The following is a 21,002-nucleotide window of genomic DNA, read 5'->3' as shown; positions in this document are numbered from 1 at the left end:
GAAGGTCTTTTGACCAAAAGTTCAAACGTATAGCTGACTTTTTGTTGTGCCTGTCAGCATCTCAACATCTGCTCTATATGGTAAGTAACAATCTATTATTTTCATATTAGAATGACACAATGATTTATTCTAACTCATAGCAAGCCAGTGTAAGTGACAAACATTTAAGTTAAACAATTGAAGAATATCGAAAATGTAGGAAACGACAGATTGCAACTTACTGTAAAGGCACACAGGCACAGTTAAAAAGACACTTACATGAAGCTTTTGGCCACATCCTTCATAAACAAAAGAGAAACATACACTATTCATACATACAACCAAGCACACATCACATCATGCACACAAGACTGCCACTTCCAGCATCTGCTGTCTGGCAGAGTGTGTAGGGACTGAATGCCACCAGGCGCACCATCAAGAGGTTGTGGGACAGGGAGGTTGGGGGAAAAAAAAGTGGAAAAGGAGAGGAGCAGGAAAAGATGGACAGGTGCATTGGCAAAGGACAGCAAAAAAGAGGGTCAAAGTCTCATCTCCTACCCTCTTTGTTTGCCACCCTCTACCAAAGCACCTGCCCATCTTTCCCCTCTCCTCTCCTTTTTCACTCTTTTTTGTACCCATCTCCCTGCCCGACACCCTCCAGATGCAGCAACTGCTGCCATTCTAAACAATGCACACACTGCCAGACCGTGCTCGTCTCTCTCCCCATCCATACACAACTAACCCTTCTCCTTCCCTACCCTCTCCAGATTGCTGCTTGCACCCCATGTGATAGTTGAATTCTGGCCTGAGAGGCTGAAGGTGGAGGTCATGTGTGCATGAGGTGTGCTTGCTTGTGTGTATGATTGGTGTGTGTTTCTTTGTAGGGGAGGAACGCTGTGGCCAAAAGCTTTATGTAAGTGTCTTTTAATTGTGCCTGTCTGCAACTTAATGTGTCTTCTTTAGGGTAGGTAGCAATCTATCTTTTCTTACATTGTAGACATTTGAGTTATTTATATGTGAAAGTATTAAGCACACACATGTAAAACAGAATTTAAAAATGGTTGGATAAAGTTAATGGAATGCATCAATACTGACTAATGACAAAATTCAAAGTGTTTGTTTTATTTTGTTTTAGGGCGCAAAAAACAACTGGGGCCATATGCACCCAAGTCAAAACTACAGAACACAAACACAGAGACAAGGGAAATGACTATATGTCAGTCCCAATGGACAGAATAGGAGACAGCTAAAAAATGCATGTGGAAAAAGGGCTTAAATAAATAAAAAACAAAAAAAAAACACCATACAAAAGTGGAAGTCCAACACTAAAAATTAAATGGCCTTCACCATATTGCTATTTCAAATGAGATCCATCCTTCATGAAATCCTCCCCACTCCACCAAGAGTGTCTTTCCGCCGTCCACCTAACCTTCGTAACCTCTTAGTTCATCCCTATGAAATCCCCAAACCACCTTCCCTACCCTCTGGCTCCTACCCTTGTAACCGCCCACGGTGTAAAACCTGTCCCATGCACCCTCCCAACACCACCTACTCCAGTCCTGTAACCCGGAAGGTGTACATGATCAAAGGCAGAGCCATGTGTGAAAGCACCCAGGTGATTTACCAACTGACCTGCCTACACTGTGAAGCTTTCTATGTGGAAATGACCAGCAACAAACTGTCCATTCGCATGAATGGACACAGGCAGACAGTGTTTGTTGGTAATGAGGATCACCCTGTGGCTAAACATGCCTTGGTGCACGGCCAGCACATCTTGGCACAGTGTTACACCGTCCGGTTTATCTGGATACTTCCCACTAACACCAACCTGTCAGAACTCCGGAGATGGGAACTTGCCCTTCAGTATATCCTCTCTTCTCATTACCCGCCAGGCCTCAACCTCCGCTAATTTCAAGTTGCTGCCACTCATACCTCACTTGTCTTTCAACAACATCTTTGCCTCTTTACTTCCGCCTCGACTGACATCTCTGCCCAAACTCTTTGCCTTTACAAATGTCTGCTTGTGTCTGTGTATGTGCGGATGGATGTGTGTGTGTGTGTGTGTGTGTGTGTGTGTGTGTGTGTGTGTGTGTGTGTGTGTGTGCGCGCGCGCGCGCGCGCGCGCGCGAGCGAGTGTATACCCGTCCCTTTTTCCCCCTAAGGTAAGTCTTTCCGCTCCCGGGATTGGAATGACTCCTTACCCTCTCCCTTAAAACCCACATCCTTTCGTCTTTCCCTCTCCTTCCCTCTTTCCTGACGAAGCAACCGTTGGTTGTGAAAGCTAGAATTTTGTGTGTATGTTTGTGTTTGTTTGTGTGTCTATCGACCTGCCAGCGCGTTTGAAAATGATATTAGATATATTATTATTTCTGCTGAATTGCTATGAAACACAAAATTCAGGACATTTAATTATCATGTCTGGCAGCAACCATGTGTAGAGATTTGTTCTCTAGTTAGTAGGAAAATTAGGATTTAACAGCCTATGAAGCATTGCATCATCACATTGAAGATACAGTGAACCAGTTGCTTGAAATCGTAGTATTTAATTCTTTGACCACAAGACTTTTTATATTTTGTTTGGTAACCAGTTTCAGTCAGTAGTGATCATCTTCATATCAGTCTAGAAAGACGCAAAAAGAATATGAAGCTGAGTATCAAAGACTACAATTTTAGTGCCATTAGAGACTGACTGTATTTGGTAAGTAAGCCTACACACACTCTGAATTCCCCCCAGGGGGCTCGCCACTCTTTGGTGGGTTCGCACATGTCTACCAAGGGGCCCCAGCCTTTGCAGCACTTTTTCCCTTCCATGCTATATGTCTATCCTCTTGCTGTTCTTTTTCTCTTCCCTTGGGGAACATGTCTGCGGTATTTTTGGAAATCTTCTGCATTCTGTCGCTGACCTGCGAACAGTCTCAACTTTCTTTTTGGCTCCCGTTTCCTTTCTTTTTTTCCCTTCTCCTCTCATTCCTCTGCTTTGGCGTTTGAGGATCCCCTTCTTTCTTCTTCCTCCCTGTGCACTAGTGAAGGCTGGCCCATGTGTCTGACACGTAAAAGGTGACTGGGTAACGTGTGATTCCCAGCCCTGGGTCGACAAGTAGGGTTCGCACATACCCCCTGGTACAGGCCAACGGGCAGGCAGGAAAGAAGAGTTCCTCCATCCCTCCAGTCAAACAACACCCAAGTCTTCCTCTAACCAGAAGGGCTCGAAGAAGTCTGCTAAAGGCAGATGGTCTTCTCCTTCACCAACTCAAAGATCCTGCTCTATGCTGTTGCCACGTGGTCACTTAGCCCGGTCGGCCTGTCTTGCTGGTGCACACCACCAACCATTTTTCAGCATTGGACTCCACAGACTGACCGCACAAGCACGCTGATGCTTCTGTGGACCCCTTGAGCAAGAGCTTCCTACTTCTGTGCCCTGTAGTAGCAACTCTCCACTGGCTGTCCCTTGGTGGCCACCAAGCTGACACCCCTACATCTCTTTCTCCTCATGACTGTCCTCCAATGGAATGTTTGTGGCCTTTGGTCCCACAAAGAGGATTTACAGCTGCTTCTAGCATTGCAGCATCCCCTTGTACACTGCCTTCAGGAAACGAAATTGCACCCTCAAGACCGCTTTGAGCTTTCACATTATTTACCAATCCATTTTGACCTTCCCCCTTAGGTCGGTATCCCATGTCATGGGGGTGTTATGCTGCTCATACGGGATGACCTTCATGGTCAACCCATCTCCCTGACTACCTGTCTTCAAGCTGTTTCCGTTCGCCTTTTCCTTCGCCACCTGACTTTCTCCCTCTGTACCATTTATGTACCTCCATTCAGCAATATCACCAGGACAGACTTCCTTCAGATTATGGGGCAGCTACCTCCCCCATTTTTGCTACTTAGTGACTTTAATGTGGATCATCCCCTTTCGGGTTCTCCCAGGACCTGCCAAAGAGGTGCCCTCTTGGCTGACCTTCTTAACCAACTCAACCTCTTCTGCCTTGACACTTGAGCACCCACTTTCCTTCCTGACTCCTTGCACACCTATTCCCATTTGGACCTATCCTTTTGCACTGCCCAGCTTACCCATTGTTTTGAGTGATCCGTTCTTTCTGACACCTACTCAAACTACCATTTCCTGTGTGCTCTCCATCTGCTGAATCCTACCCTGTCCACATGCGTACCCAAATGGCAACCTACTAAGGCTGACTGGCAGGTTTATTCCTCTTTGGCGACCTTCACAGAGCAAGATTTCCCTAGTTGTGATGACCAGGTGGACTATCTCACAAACATTATCCTTACTGCTGCAGAACGTTCCATTCCTCGCACTTCCTCCTTACCACATTGTGTCCCAGTCTCTTAGTGGACTGAGGGATGCCGCGACGCAATTCGCGCATGGAGATGTACTCTCCAAATTTTTAACCGCCACCCTACACTGGAAAACTGCGTTCGTTATAAACAGATGCATGCAATGTGTCATCGAGTTCTTCAGGACAGCAAAAGAGCTAGTGAGATTTCACTCACTAGTTCTTTTAACAGTTCCACACCTTCCTCTGTCGTGTGGGCCAACCTTCAATGGCTCTCTGGAACCGAGATCCATTCCCCCATTTCAGGCCTGACAGTAGGTGCCAATGTCGTCATGGTTCCTGTTGCTATCTCCAACACCTTGTGCCGCTATTTTGTGGAGGTTTCGAGCTCTTCCCACTACCACCCTGCCTTCATCCATCGGAAATGAGTGGAGGAGGCTCGGGTGATACCCTTCTCTTCTCCGAATGTGTGTATACCCGTCCTTTTTTCCCCCTAAGGTAAGTCTTTCCGCTCCCGGGATTGGAATGACTCCTTACCCTCTCCCTTAAAACTCACATCCTTTCGTCTTTCCCTCTCCTTCCCTCTTTCCTGACGAAGCAACTGTTGGTTGCGAAAGCTAGAATTTTGTGTGTATGTTTGTGTTTGTTTGTGTGTCTATCGACTTGCCAGCGCTTTTGTTTGGTAAATCTCATCATCTTTGTTTTTAGATTATTTTTCACACGTGGAATGTTTCCCTCTATTATATTAATATCATTTTCAGTTTCACAAAAGTAATGACGTGTGGGATAACTGCCTGTATGTAGCAATTACTACATCTCTCACCCAACTAATACTAATTTCCGTAACAAAGAGCATAAACATGCAAATGGATTACAATAAACAGAAACTCTGTCACACAACAGTATCAAAGATCAACAGTGTCTTGATTTCATTCATTAATTTTTTGCTAGTTTTACATTTGAGAGGGTTTCAGATTTCTCACACAGAATTTGACAATTTTGACAATTAAAAGGAAGAAACAAAAAGTTGGAAATATTTTGGAAACTTCTCTTCATCCTTACATACCTCTTTGACTTCTCCCAAGATCTTACATAGAGTAATTAATTGTTCTTATTACTTACTTTTGCAAACAATGGAGTGGACAAGGCAATAGGCTGTTGAGTTGGAATCACTGTGTCAGTTAGAGGAGTGCTTGCAGAATGTTTGAAGTAAGGAGTATAAAAACAATACTAAAAGCAAGAGTTCTTGAAAAAAAAATTTCTGTTATTTTTGACACCAGCAAGAACTGCATAAAGGAAGAAAATAAAATAAAACTGATTGCTTTTCATGCAATTCTGACAGAGGAAGCAAAAAGTGAAGAATAGTAAAAGCTCAGGCAGTGGTGCAGGCAATGTAACCTACATGGTTTAATTTTCCACTCTTGCAGTTTCTCAATGATCTTCATGAGCAAAAAGAAACAACAGATACTGTCAACAAAGATGTACAAAAAATTATACTTGGTTGTCTTCATTTGTATTTTATACTGTACAGTAACACTCATTCATAGTTATTTTGCCATGGTACACTTTCTTGTGGGCTTAAAAAAATAATTTCCAACCTTACCACATGATTGTTTGTTCGTCTTCTCCACAGAAAAAATTAAAATCAATGGATGGGATACACTAACGCTACAGTGTAGCTTCTAAAGTGCTGACAAAAATTTTTCATCAACTTCTGATGACAACATCTTTCTCTTCATTTACTTAAACCCTTGACTATTACTAGTGCAGCATTACATAACAACACAAGTTTCCTCGTAATTCTCCAGAGTGTGATTTACAATTCATTTAAACTTTGCCCATAATTCCTATACTTCCATCATACTGGAACTAAATTATCTCCATTCACTGTCTAAGTGGGATGCTAGCAACTGCTCATCTGCTCTTTCTAGCAAAAATACTCTCCTTGCATTCTTGACTGATTTATTAACTTTAGTAACCATTGTGGCTATGATGACACCATGACCACTAATCCTGACTCTATACTGGCACTGTCAATGAGGTTAAGGCTGCTTGTAGCTTGTTCTTTATAGCTAACTAATACAAAGTGTGTACATGTGTGTGCATGTACATGTGTATGCAGGCACACGCATATGCGTTCAGCTACATCGTCCTAGCTGAAAACCTTGCCATCAACCACTCAATGCCTCATCTATTTTGTGACAGGTTACTTTTAATCCTCACATTATTTAATCATAATCTAATAGTCAAAGAAAGGAAATGAAAGGAAAAAAATTACAAAAGATTTCCAAAAGAGAGAAATGGCCTGCTTAAGAATAGGAAAACTTACTAGACAATAACCAAAACGTAGAATGCTTGACAGTAGAGTGAAACTGCTGAAGCTGCTGCCTTCTTGGCTGTAAGGGTGGCAGTGGGATCCATAAGGCATTATGAATCAGGTATTATGACAGAAAGATAATATAGTGTTAATGTAATGAAATAGAGAGGGTAAAAATTGTGTAATACGAAACTGTATGAAAATAAGCAATAGATGTTTCATACCGGTAGTAGTAGCTGAGTCTTGCTGAGGGATCTGCTTTACCCAAAGTGGCTCCTGGCTGTCAACATGCACTGTGTCACCAATCTCTTCTTCATTTATTTTTTGTTGTTGGTATTTTTCTTCTTGCTTCAGATGACGGTATAGAGCATAGCCATCAATAAAATATTGTTCTGATACACATTCCAGAAAGTTGCCTTCAATTAAAGCTTGGCCGATTGCTGTTGCTTGTGACCTAGATACAACACCGATCTTTACATTGTAAAAAATAATATTTGTGACAAATATAGTAATTAATTACCAGACGCAAAGTGTCAAACATTTATAATGTATGTGTGTTTTTCATATTTTTTATTATTTTAATTACTCAATCCAATGACAGATTATGATGGAAATCAAAGCTCCCGTTTCCTCAGAACAATCATTCTAAGTGTTTACCAACTTTATTAATCTTAAATAATATGCTGCTGAAAGGAAAGGATTTAGTAAAAGTCAGATACTACTGATTCATTTATAGTCAGTGACAACAATAGTTAAAAAAGAATATTTTTGCAATCACATTGTGTAGCAGTGTTCTGTAATTTTTAATCAAACGATTTCAATTCTGACTGCAAGAAATATTTAAATGAATGTTACCTTCACATTTTGCTTCTGCTTTCATACGTAAACGAAAGTCGGATGCATGTTTCTTTCTTTTATATGATGCCTTCCCCATACAACTAGCACATGTGTGAGGCAGAGATCACATACATCTGCTCCAAGGACCCCAAACATGAATTGACATGTTGTTGCCCATGTATAATATACAAACTAATTTGACAGTTTGGTCAATTACCTGTGAAGCAAATCTCCTTCACTTTTTACTTGTTATATGTTCTTTTCATTTTGTAGCCATTTAATTGCACTTTATTTACAAAAGTATGCTTTTTTATAACTAATTTCTATTTGTATTTGATAGCTCGTCATTTGCTATTGCCTCCAAAGCTTTCCATTTTCTTTTTCCTAAAATATTTCATATCGTTCCAGTACTGGTTTTGGCTTTTCATTGAGAGTTTTGATGCTGTTTCTACAGTTCCTGACCTTTTTTTTATGTTTATCAAATATTGTATTGATACACAAAGACAACATGAAAAGTTCTCAAATGGCAGTGGGGAAAAAAAGGAAATTGCACGTCTTTTTTTTTATACATAATCCTGTTTTAGGTCAGTGCATTTGGACCAATGTTTTTCTAGTGAGTAGGTCCCATAACGTAAATGAACTATGGAAAGTCTTAAAAAATACCAGTCTGTAGCTGTCATAATCTCTTCACTGGACACGAAGTGTTTTTCCAAGCACAAATTTTTTTAGAAATGAGAAGATGTGGAGTTTATAGAATGCCAAGTCTCATAAACTGAGTGGATATTCCATCAGTTCACATTTAAAATCCTTCAGTTTCCTGTTGCTGAAGCTTCTTTGTGGACAGATACGCTATCCTGATGACAGACAAACCCGAAACCAATTGTGGCTCGTTGCTGTATGCCATCAACAATTTATTTCTGTACACCATCAACAACAGATGAATTTTCCTTTTATGATCAAGGCCTCTTCCCACATCATTTTTCATACACTTATTCCACAAGACTTGCTTAGTATTTCCCAGTTATTACTATACCCTTTGCAAGGTAGTCAAGAAGAAGACTCCTACAAAGCATCAGCATGAAACAACACGGTTTTATTTCTGGACCACTAGCTTTTTACATGGTTTTTATTGTTTTGTTTCTTGCATGATGTAGCATCACCACATCTTGTCCATAGTAATAAAACTACAAAAAAAAGATGCATTGTTTTTTAAACAGGGCAGCATTTACTGAGAAATTTGTTTTAGTATTTGTTTACAGGCAGGATTCAACAATTATGGCACACACTGTGAACAAACCGTTCTAATATCACATCTTTAATTCTAAAAGACACACTGATATGTCTATGGCACTGGCAATTTCATACATCTTTAACTACTGTTCATCCAATACCATGTTATATACTTTCTCTATGTTTATACTTGTGAGAACCATCATATGAATCATCATCAAAAACTGTTTGGCTACATTTGCAATCAGCTGCCGACTTCCTAAATATTGAAGATGATGATATAGTCCTACTCTTTTCCCACTCTTGCCCTACTATGGCTGGAACAACATCTTCAATGGCATTTCATTAAGATATCTAAAACACTTACATATTACTCCCAACTCTGAAAATTTCTACCCATGAAAGATCCAATTACTCCCATCTAACTTCCAATCAAACCATAATAACTACCAGACCCTGATTACTGAGCTACTATATCTTACACCCTCCTACTGAACATGGTTTCCAGACTCCCAACATTATCGTCATCCTATATTATGAAAATCATACCTTTCTAAAGTTTCAGTCCTCACAAAAAACCTCACCCTCATTCTCCATCCCAGATTTATCAATGCTTAACTGTTGAATTTGTTAATGCAGTGATATCTTTTATTAGTTCTTTTTAGTGGAAGCATTTCTTCACAATACACCCTAATGACCACAATAAGTTAGAAGCAAACAATGAACATTATTTTTAAAAAATGCAAATTTCTTCCAAGCATGATCCTGCCACCCTACCATGCAGTCATTCCCTTGGTAGCTAGAGAAACTTTCCTTCCTTAAATTGGTTTGAAATGAACCCCAATCATGGTTATGAAACAGATGAGTATTCAGGACTTTCAAACCCAACCTTTAACTTATCATTCTTAGTACTCCAACACAATGAAGGATGGAAGATAAAGGTTTAATGTTCCATCAACAATGTGGTCAATACAGGTGAAGCACAACCTCGTATATGAGAAGGCTGGGGAGAAAATCAGCTATGCCCTTTCTGAGGAACCATCCCTGCATTCACATTAAGTGACTCCTGGGAAATCATAGAAAACTTAAATCAGGATGGCTGTAAGGAGATGTGAACCACCGTTCTTCCGATTATTTGCCCAATTTCTGACCACTGCACCACCTTGTTCCCTCCCATCACTGACCATGGATGGCAGTTACTACGGGGCTATGAATCTCCACCAGTTTTTTATACATACATATTACCAAAATAAATCTATCTCAAGAGTCAAATACGGCCTCCAACAGCGACTGACTCCATTAGGTCAGTTACTTCAAACCTATGTCTTCTATTGCATTGCATGTTACCTGTTGCCAATTTTGTATAAATCAAAGAATATTGTACAATAGGGACCAACCAAATGAGGCAATGCAGTAGATATGACACTGACCTCATATTCAGGAGTTTGCTCTGTCCAGCCATCTGATCTAAGTTTTCCTAAGTCATTTCAGGCAACTGCTGGTATGGTTCCTTCAGGCTACAGCCACCCACCTGATCTATTCTCATAAAAACATACATACTATGTGTATGCATATTTTGAACCATTTATTTTCATTGTATTAGGATGACAAATCCTATATCACTGTGAGATGATACCTGGATGAATAAACACATCAGATCAAATCTGTTAGCATAACCTGACTCCCTCCTCATACAAGCACTGCCCACTTGCCCTAGCCGACTCCAAAAATACCCTCCTTTCACCTGCTTCTAAAGCTTCCACAAACCGGCCACCACCCTACATCCAGTTTTCCTATGTTCAAAACACTTACCACTTCTTTAACTACCTATCCACAATTCCTGTCTATTACTAAACACCTTGCTTATCACTGTGGATGCTGTCTCTGAACACCAGCACCTCCCATACCAAAGACATAGCTGCCATACAACATTATCTTTTCCAAAGTCCCTCCAGCAACAAAACCAACACTTCCTTTCGGAAAACCACATTTTGACCAATAGTTGTTTCTCATTTGAAGGCTATGACTACAAAGAAATCCATTGAATTAATTGGCATTTTTCTATGACAGACTATTTGTGGTCCACTTAGAGAAACCCTTCCTGTCCACTCAACACTCTAATCTCATGTCTGGTTGAAATTCACAACTGACATCTTCATAATCTGGAGCCATGACAAACAAAACCCTCAGTGTTTTGTTCCAGGAGCTCAACAGCCACTCCAAAATCAACTTCACTTGTTCTTTCTCAACTTAAGAGCCACCTTCTTGAATGTTGATTTTTGACACTTCTATAGAAGCTTCTGTCTGTATATAGCAAGTGAAACTCTAACAGTAGCCCCACTTTGATGGCAGTCACCTGTATCATGCTGAAAGTACCTCCCCTCCTGAATTTGCACCAGTGAGTACTGGATCCACATTAGTTAATTAAACGTGCTAATAATCTTGGCAGACAATATACTGTCCACGTCTAGAAAACAGTTTCTCAAGACATTTCTTATCATGACACCAGAAAACTTGATACCAGTGTGAAGCAGCAACTGAGTCAACTCTCCAAATTACTTAGTATTGAGGCCCTAAAAACCTTTGCCATATCTTATGGCAGGGCTACAGCCACCTCTTGTGTGGTTAAGATGAGAGATGTTCTACACAAAATCCGTCACTTATTCTCAAAAGTTTTAATCTGTTGCACAACTAACTTTTATAATGTTATGTTTCTTCCCCGTGCCACCCTTTCTCCCTGTCTTGCACCTCATGATGCAATCCTCTGGATTACCCAATTCCTGTTTTCAACTAAACATCTGTCAACATATATAGATGGCCACTGCAACATGGCAACCAAAACTTTAACCACTCAGTTGCTGAAAATCACATCAGCAACTGCTTTGACAGCTGGTTTGGTAGCACAGTTCATGCCATTTTGATGCTTCTTCCCCTGCACCAGTCCTCTTTAACTGGACAGTTGGAAACAATATTACATAACACATTCTTGCAATCATTCTGAGGTGAACTCCTGCTAGTCCCAAACATCAGTTGCCACCTTTTCACTTCTTGCCCTCATCCTTTTCTGTCCTGTTATTTTTCATTACATGCCTCCCCATCCTGACAATGTACTCCAATTTTCCCAACATTTTGCTGTCTTACGCCCTCCACATTGCTAGAGACCTTTCCTGTCCACCACATCTGCCTAGGTAGACAACTACTCATAAATAATACTCTGCACTGTTATATATAGCTAGTCATTGTGCATCATTCAGCTGCAGTTGGATAGTTACCTTTCCCTACAACAGTTTATTATACTGATCTTAGATTTCTATTATCAAATGCAATAACATTGTATGCCATGCCAAACACAAACAACAAAATTATGTTATTTTCAATTAAAGTGTAATAACTGAAATGAGGTGTGATGAGCACACTCTTGTTTAATTATTCTGTGTGTCACATCTAAAAACAGAACCCTCATGGATGTGATGCAAGCAAAGTTACATATCACCAAAGAGATGAAGCTGTTAAATACTAAATCTCTATACTGCAACAGCAATTAACCATGATTACATTCTTATAAACTATTTCCGCTTACATGGGCTGAACATAATATAATCCATCCTTTACTTCGAAGAAAGCTGCTTCAATACCTGTAGCAAATAACTGTCATGTAACTCGCTTCAGTTTCTCCTGTCATATATGATAAGATATTAATTCATGGGTGCAGGGCAGAATCTGGGTATCCAATGGCAACAATACTTCAATAGGAAATCACATAGCCATTGTCAGGTGACCTGACGAACAGACTGCCACAGGATGAGCATGGTGATCTTATCTACATACCCCCCTCACAATTTCTTCCTTTAGTAGATCTGCAGTGTTTGTATTGTCTGTGAGTCTTGCCACACAGCATCTCCAGTGCTAGATTCAAGGTTCACAGTCTGGGCACTTTCAATGATCTGTGTATCCAGTACTGTTCTGCTTGCATTAGAAATCTGTTGAAAGTTGTTGTTTAGTAAAGCTTTCACCTGTTAATTAATCCAAATGCCAGGTTTCAGGCTTTGCTGAGATTGTAGTCACAATCACAATCCACAGTCACAGATAACACTCCACTTATTTGAATTTCACTTGTTTCTTCTATAGCACATTCCCAATAGTGCAAATCTGTGCCAGAAACCTTATTCAATTGTAATCCAATTCAAGAAATAGTTACAATGCTCTGCCATCATAAATTTACTTGTTTGTAGTGTACATGATCTTCAGCTGTGTATACCACCTGCACTTAAGGCACTGAAGCGTATAAAAAAAGGCACTGGTCTGATGTCTGCTAAGGGTCTGGAGAAAATGATTACAAAATTCGAAAAGACGGGTTCTTTTGAAGTGTAATGAGGAAGGAGGAAAGAAGTTGATCTGACATCTGTCAAAGATGTGGCCACAGCACTCCAGGACAAGTCAAGCAGTGGTGTGCAAACATGTAGAGCACAGAGAATTGCCTGAACATTGCACATGGCTGTAAGCAAGGCGAATAAAATAATATGAAACATCCTGCATCCTATGAAACATACAAAATCATCCATATTCAGGAGTTGCTTCCAATTGACCTGCCAGCAAGACACACATTTGCTCTGGAATTTCTTGCTCACACAGAAGTGGAAAATGAATGACCATGGAACAGTCTGTGCACCAACAAGACCCATTTCCATCTCCAAGGACATGTCAATAAGCAGTATTGCAGAATGTGGGCAATGGAAAATCCGCACGCATATCAAACGATACCACTTCATTCAGCAAAAGTGACGGTATGGTGCGGGTTGATGGCATTCTTTACACAGGGCCGTACTTTTTTGATGAGATGAGTCCTGCAGTTCCTCCTCCTTGTACCGTCATTGGTAAGTCTTATGTGCATCAATTTCAATCAAACCCTCCCTTCAACAGTGTGGATGTGTGGGTAGGATAATTTTTATGCAAGATGGTGCTCCTCCACACATTGCACAGCCAGTGAAGTGGCTGCTGCAAAGCCATCATGGAAATGTTAGAATTATCAGCCATCATTTCCCTACAGCCTGGCCATTCAGATCACCTGATCTTAATCTGTGTGACTTCTGGATGTGGGGTTATCTGAAAGATGTTATGTTCGGGACAGTTAAAAACCTATGTCATTTTGGTTTTTATGTGGTTTTTGGCTCTTTACAATTAAAAACCAATGTCATTAAAAATAAATTTTTCCCACACGATGTGGTATGACCTTGCTGTTGTGGGTTGGCTTACCTAACTAACACTGCCACAACTGTTGACTGTCGACCTTATGCAATCATGCACATTGAATTGTATGGATGGTGTTTTGTGCAACTCAAGACATAGCTGCCATATTGCAATTCATCTGCCATTTGTACCCCACTCCAGTCACCTTAATATGCTTACAGTGCCATCTATTGGTAATTTTTTCCCCCATGATGTTTCCCTTATTCAAATCTGAATCTGATGTCATCCTAAGCAGTGGTTCTCTTTCTATGGCATTTTGAAACTGTAACTTTAATTATGGACACCCTGTATATCTGACTTAAAAATCAGAGTTCTCTTGTTTTGGTCAGTGGACAGGAAGAAAATCTTAATTTGATCTGTCTTCAGAATTCATCTGACTTTTCCACATAAGACTGTATGGAAGAAACACAAAGACCTTCAACGTTTCTGTTCTCCAAGGTCAATAATCAGTGTTGAGTATAGTGCAACCAAATCTGTTATTCTGTGTAGCATTTCCTTAATGAGACTTTCCATTTTTGAGAGGATGTGAGCTCTGAACCACCGTTCTTAGCATCACATCTTCTGCAGCAGATTATTGCAGCTGTCAGCATTCAAATACAAGTCAACACGTGTCATCTTCCTGTATTTGCTGTGACCCATGGTGCCCTCTATTTCCCCTTCTATTAACACATCTTCTCTCCTATTCCCTTACACTTCTGCGGTAAAGTGGATTTCAGAAGAGTTTTACAAGGAAATCTATCTTTTTTTTTACCTTTATGTAGTAGGAATGATACTTTCAGCTGTATTTATATGTCTAATTTTAATTGCAATTGATTTCGGTGTTACATCACACTCTCTACAGGCTCCTCTATGACACCAGGTGAACAAGTGGACACTGGGTAATCATTATACATCTCACAGAATGTACAAAAAATTGATATATCCTATTTTGAAAATTCCTTCCTGATTATGGTGTCAATGGTAGCAGTTTGGTTGATTTACTGCCACCTTAGGTGCCAAAAGCAGACAGAAAGGTTCAAAATAGGAGAGATCAAATTTCTGCAGATTCTGTGAGGTGTATAATTACAATACCCGATATCCACATGATTACCTGGTATCGTAGAGTGGTGTGAAGATGGTGTAATGTAATGCTAAGATTGACTGCATATAAAATAAGATCAATAAATACAGTTGAAAGTGTCATCCCTACTACATAACGAAACAGTAACAGATGCTGTCCCATGATCTATTGGAAGTTGGATTATAGAGATTTCCTCCATATTTTATCTCTCCCATATGGCCAAGTGCAAAGTACATTCCATAACCTTTAGACAGTTGTAATCCATTCCATGTAGTGCTGGGTTGCAAGTTCTGCCATTGCAGATTTGCTTAGCTTCATCTATTGGGTGTGCTACTACTGTTCATGGCAGTGATCTTCAGTTATGCATATTATCAGCACCGGTGCTGTATGCATCACAACACAAACCAAAGCCATCAGATTTGCTGTACAGTTAACTTGCACAGTCTCAGGTCATCTTTGATTCTATTAAGTAGTTCCTGTACTTTAGTTGGGCTAGGAGGAAAAATATCTTAATTCAGTCTCTCGTCACAATTTATTCAGTTTTTCAATATAACACAAAACTTTATGAAAAAAGCAAGAGGTATGGCCTTCTCCAATTCCTATGTTGTTTCACAAGGCTGCACAAGGGCCAGCTCTATCACACAGGATGCATAAAAACACATGCCAGAAACAAGGGGGGAAAAAGCATTCCTCAGGTTTCCAGTTCCTTGGTGAGACTGTCCATGTAAGAGATGGTGCATCATCTGAACTATCACTCTGAGTAGCCAGTTGTGTTCCTAATGGTAGCAGTTGTTACCATGCAAATGCAAGTCAGCAAGTGTCTTTTTGAAGTATACACTAAGGCCCATGGTGCCACACACTTTCCTTTCTACAAGGATATCCCACAAAGGAAGCTTTGAATATATCTGACTTACATGATGGAGTTGATGTCACAATATACGAAGCTGAGCTGTAAAAGGAATTCGTCCACATTTTGTATTCCATGTGTCATCAACGTAATGCAAGACACATGGTTTCCAGCAGGCTGTTTCCAGGACTTCCTCCTCAACACCACCTCCAACGGACACAACTGGTAAAAGTGGACTGCCCATAGCTACTCCTCTGATCTGCCTCTAGTATATATAGTCGAAAGAAAATAGGTTACTGTCAGAGCATGTTTGAAGAAGTTGGTAGCTTATAATTCAAATTTTGGCTTATGATTTCCAAAGATTCCTACTGAGGAACCTAAATAAAAAGGGAGACTACATCAAAGCAAACAAGTGTGCTGAAATCCCGCAGACTGAAATAGCTGAGCTTCTCCTATAATGGTTGTAGTTCCTAGATAACAGAACGCAGCATGTCATTCTCAATGGAGAGAAGTCTTCCGAAGTAAGAGTGATTTCAGGTGTGCCGCAGGGGAGTGTCATAGGACCGTTGCTATTTACAATATACATAAATGAACTGGTGGATGACATCGGAAGTTCACTGAGGCTTTTTGCAGATGATGCTGTGGTGTATCGAGAGGTTGTAACAATGGAAAATTGTACTGAAATGCAGGAGGATCTGCAGCGAGTTGACATATGGTGCAGGGAATGGCAATTGAATCTCAATGTAGACAAGTGTAATGTGCTGCGAATACATAGAAAGATAGATCCCTTATCATTTAGCTACAAAATAGCAGGTCAGCAACTGGAAGCAGTTAATTCCATAAATTATCTGGGAGTACGCATTAGGAGTGATTTAAAATGGAATGATCATATAAAGTTGATCGTCGGTAAAGCAGATGCCAGACTGAGATTCATTGGAAGAATCCTAAGGAAATGAAATCCGAAAACAAAGGAAGTACGTTACAGTATGCTTGTTCGCCCACTGCTTGAATACTGCTCAGTAGTGTGGTATCCATACCAGACAGGGTTGATAGAAAAGATAGAGAAGATCCAACGGAGAACAGCGCGCTTCGTTACAGGATCATTTAATAATCGCGAAAGCGTTACGGAGATGATAGATAAACTCCAGTGGAAGACTCTGCAGGAGAGACGCTCAGTAGCTCGGTATGGGCTTTTGTTAAAGTTTCGAGAACATACCTTCACCGAAGGGTCAAGCAGTATATTGCTCCCTCCTACGTATATCTCGAGAAGAGACCATGAGGATAAAATCAGAGAGATTAGAGCCCACACAGAAGCATACCGACAATCCTTCTTTCCACGAACAATACGAGACTGGAATAGAAGGGAGAACCGATAGAGGTACTCAGGGTACCCTCCGCCACACACCGTCAGGTGGCTTGCGGAGTATGGATGTAGATGTAGATGTCATATTCTCCCATTCTTCCTTAATGTCTGCCATTTCATTTCACTGCCTTTAAAATATATTTCATTTACCTTGGTAATTTGTATATTAAGGAGTCTTATCAGATGTAATTTCCACTGACATTGTTTATTTTCCTTGTGTCTCACAATGTAGTTCTATATTAACTTTGAGTGTAACAGAAACTGGTCATATCTTCAGAACTATTGTATATTGCATAACAAAATCTATTACGTGTTTTTGGCATTTCCATTAACTACATTGTTTCTCCAATATGTTTGCCATTCTTACATTCATGTCACATCCTATTACATGACAGTTATTCATATTTACTTGATATTCAATGTAATGTAAATTATTACAAAATATATGTGCACCTTTTTGTCATCTTTTGTTTGGAGCACATGTTCCAACTGTTATTAACTTCCCTTCTTTATTTTGAATCTTACTAAGATTTTCTGTTCCTTATTCTGGTATTTGAAACAACAGTTGTTGCCATTTCTTGTTTATTAAAATTGCCACACCTGCTAATGTTCTACCTTCTTGTTCTATTCACTGTATAATAATCATTATTTCCCTAAATTCAATGATCTCCTCTCTTTCTATTTTGTTTTAGTGATCACGATAATATCTATTTTCTTTTCTAGTAACACTTACACTAATTCTTGAAGTTGGCTTGTCAGACCTCTCATACTACAGGTTATTAGCATTTGTTCAAATTTCATTCCAAAACATTTGATCTTTTTTGTTTCCATTCATTACCCACGGATCTATCGTATTCAAGGCTCTGTGCAAACATTTCTCAGTAAGATAACATGACACCCAGCCATGTTATGGGCAATGCACATAGTAAGCTCGTAAATGGGAATGTCACTTTGCTGGCTCCAAGCTGGCAGGATTCCTCTTTTATGTAATACAGTTTAATTATACCTTTATGATATGGTGTTGGACACACTTTTTCTGGCTTCTCCAGCAACTAAACTAGCCAACCACATCTCAAGAGCCTACTTGCCCTACAATGTTGAGCAAACCTTGGCTCATCTATCAAGACATACCCGGCTTAGGTGATAGTGCTGGTAGCCACACTATCACAGTCACAGCCCTTGGCTTTGTGAAAGTACACAAACCCTTTTGCCCACTGCTGAAAGTACCTTTGATAACAAGGTCCATCCAGGGAATTGACAAGTTCTCCTCAGAAAATGAGTTTCTATTTCCTTATTTGTCTGCTTGTACAATTTATTTGAAAAGAATGGAAGGAATGTGGTACTCTGTAATTAGAGAATTTTCTTATCTAATTATTATTTTGTAGATGGGTGTTACCAGGGTGTACTTAAATCAATCAAGGAAATTTGCTTTGAGCCACTGACTGATCACAAATGTAGCTCAAGAATATTCCTAATACGTTAGCAAAAGATTTTAAAACTCCACTAGAGACGCCATTATGGCCTTGTATTCTCATGCATAAATGCAGCATCCACAGAGCTTCCATAATCGAGCACAACACAGACAAATGTCTTTCCTTCTGCATATTTATTAGTTCTGTCAATCTAAGATATGATTTTGTCTACCTATATTCCCAATAATGTGCACCATCATGATACACAATGGAAAGCCAAAACATTATGTTTTCCTATCACCATCCTAAGTTGATTCTTCAACCTGCAGGCAGGTGAGCTGGGATGCTGCCATCCAAATTCTGCAGCCAGAGCCAGAAAAGTTCTGAGTAGGCAGGGCCAAAGCATCCACGACAACACTGTGGCGAGTATGGTAACCACACATTGGGCCCTGACATGTCACCTGAGCCCTATACACGACTGGAAGCAGTGCCTTTTCAAAATAATACCACGATGAGCAAGTATAAATACTAGCCACCCACTCCTAACAGTATATCTTTGACTGCTGTCTACACTGAGAACACCTCCACACCATCTATCAACCCAATGTGGGTTATCCATTCTTATTTACAACTATCCACTGCCTTTGCTACCCACTCATCTGTGACCCATGCCTAGTCCTCATGCCACTGGAGCCTGAGCTGGATTTTTCCAGCTGGGGCTTGCTCCCATGTGACATCAACCAACTCTCAGGTGCCTCCACATGGTCCCCGGTTTGCAGTTCGCACTTTTAAGTCTCCGACACTTGACCCCCTGCAAGATACTGGTTGGCCGCAGCCACAGTTAAGGCTAACAGTTAGCCATTCCGCAAAACAAGTCTGCTGCTGCTGCACACCAGATGTTTGCAGGCCTGAAGCATTTGCTTGCTCATGCAGGCACTGACACACCTTCTTTCCTATGGCCACCTTTCAGGCTTGTTGTCCTCCTTACCACCTCACAGTGCCGACCGTGGTGGCCGTGCGGTTCCAGGCACTTCAGTCCGGAACCACGGGACTGCTACGGTCGCAGGTTCGAATCCTGCCTCGGGCATGGATGTGTGTGATGTCCTTAGGTTAGTTAGGTTTAAGTAGTTCTAAGTTCTAGGGGACTGATGACCTAAGATGTTAAGTCCCATATCACTCAGAGCCATTTGAACCACCTCACACTGCCGCGTGCTTCGTTGGGCATGTGCCATCATCCAGGGTCATCTCACACCTTCAGGGCATTGACTGTATCAATTGCTATATGAATTCTGTGGAACAAACATGTTGTTTTTACCACTGTAGTTATGATTCCATGAAGGCCAAGGAACTGGTTCTTTGTACTTGCTGCCCGACCAGCCAGCCTGCATCATCATCTTGATGTTTTACAGGATCAATAACACTTGTACCATCATGACTAACAATAACTGTTGTGTCAGAAGTAACCAATTACACTGAACACCACCACCACGAACAGCATACACCATGATGATGATGATCATCATCATCATCATCATCATCATCATCATCATCATTGCAGTGGGGTGAGTAGAAATAAATTGTTTGATTTTTACTGTTCCTCATTCAGATACTGTGCAAGGCAGGAAAAGATATATAAGTATTTGTGGATAGCCTGTTTGTAGCCACAAGGCTGGGTTGTCAGGCAGATAAACAGTTGTTGCAAATGGTCAAACTGTGTTTAACAGGGGATGCAAAAATTTATGTCACATACCATGATGACCTGAGAAATGCTCAGAAATCTGATATAATGAGGAGAGGTTTAGTACAATGATATAGAGGACAGAACAGCTGAAGGTATTAATGTGAGCAATTAAATAGGGTGTCACGGAAACAAGGTGAATCATTCAAGTATCTTGGATAGAATAAGAAAAAATAATGTCAATACCTATGAGTGAACAGGCAGTGACATCACAAATAGAATGCTTCTGCAAGAAAGCGAGCAGGTGAAATATTTTTTCCACTAATGTCAGATGTTACTGGGTAGTCATTCAGGGCACATATGATTACACTCATCTAGCACAGTGTAATAAATGTGGGAAAATTAGTCATAGAGAAAGGAACAGTAGGTAAAGTAAGGGACATATTAGAAACAAGCAAAATGAGAATAACCAACCTGAAATGACAATGGGAGCCCAAGGTCTGCCAGGCAGTGCTCATAGTGAATTTTAGCATAATTTAAACGTGAGCACAGCCCAAATTTTGCTTAACTGGCAAAGTGGATGAAGGGAAACACATGTTTTTATTTGGCACTGATGCACATGTGTCCATGGCAAGTCTGGATCTTATGGGAGAGAGGTGATTAAAATCTACACTGTATAACTTATGTGCAGGGAGAGAGGGGAGGTAACGGGTATTTGCTATGTTCAGGTGTGAACAAAG

At 40.4% G+C, this 21,002-nt stretch overlaps 1 protein-coding gene across 1 annotated transcript in view; it reads right to left on the bottom strand.

Moving 5' to 3' along the window:
* The window catches only part of LOC124788540 (1-phosphatidylinositol 3-phosphate 5-kinase), a 407,657-nt gene that overhangs the window by 301,725 nt on the left and 84,930 nt on the right, over positions 1 to 21,002 (bottom strand). Inside the window, exon 7 of the mRNA XM_047255810.1 lies at positions 6,813 to 7,042. Within this exon, the coding sequence (XP_047111766.1) occupies positions 6,813 to 7,042 (230 nt within the window). The remainder of the gene's footprint in view (positions 1 to 6,812; positions 7,043 to 21,002) is intronic.

The sequence above is a fragment of the Schistocerca piceifrons genome, chromosome 3 (genome assembly GCF_021461385.2).
Source record: "Schistocerca piceifrons isolate TAMUIC-IGC-003096 chromosome 3, iqSchPice1.1, whole genome shotgun sequence".
Taxonomy (NCBI): Eukaryota; Metazoa; Arthropoda; class Insecta; order Orthoptera; family Acrididae; genus Schistocerca; species Schistocerca piceifrons.
The sequence above is the reverse complement of the archived record's forward strand: the minus strand, read 5'-3'. Positions and strand labels throughout refer to the sequence as shown.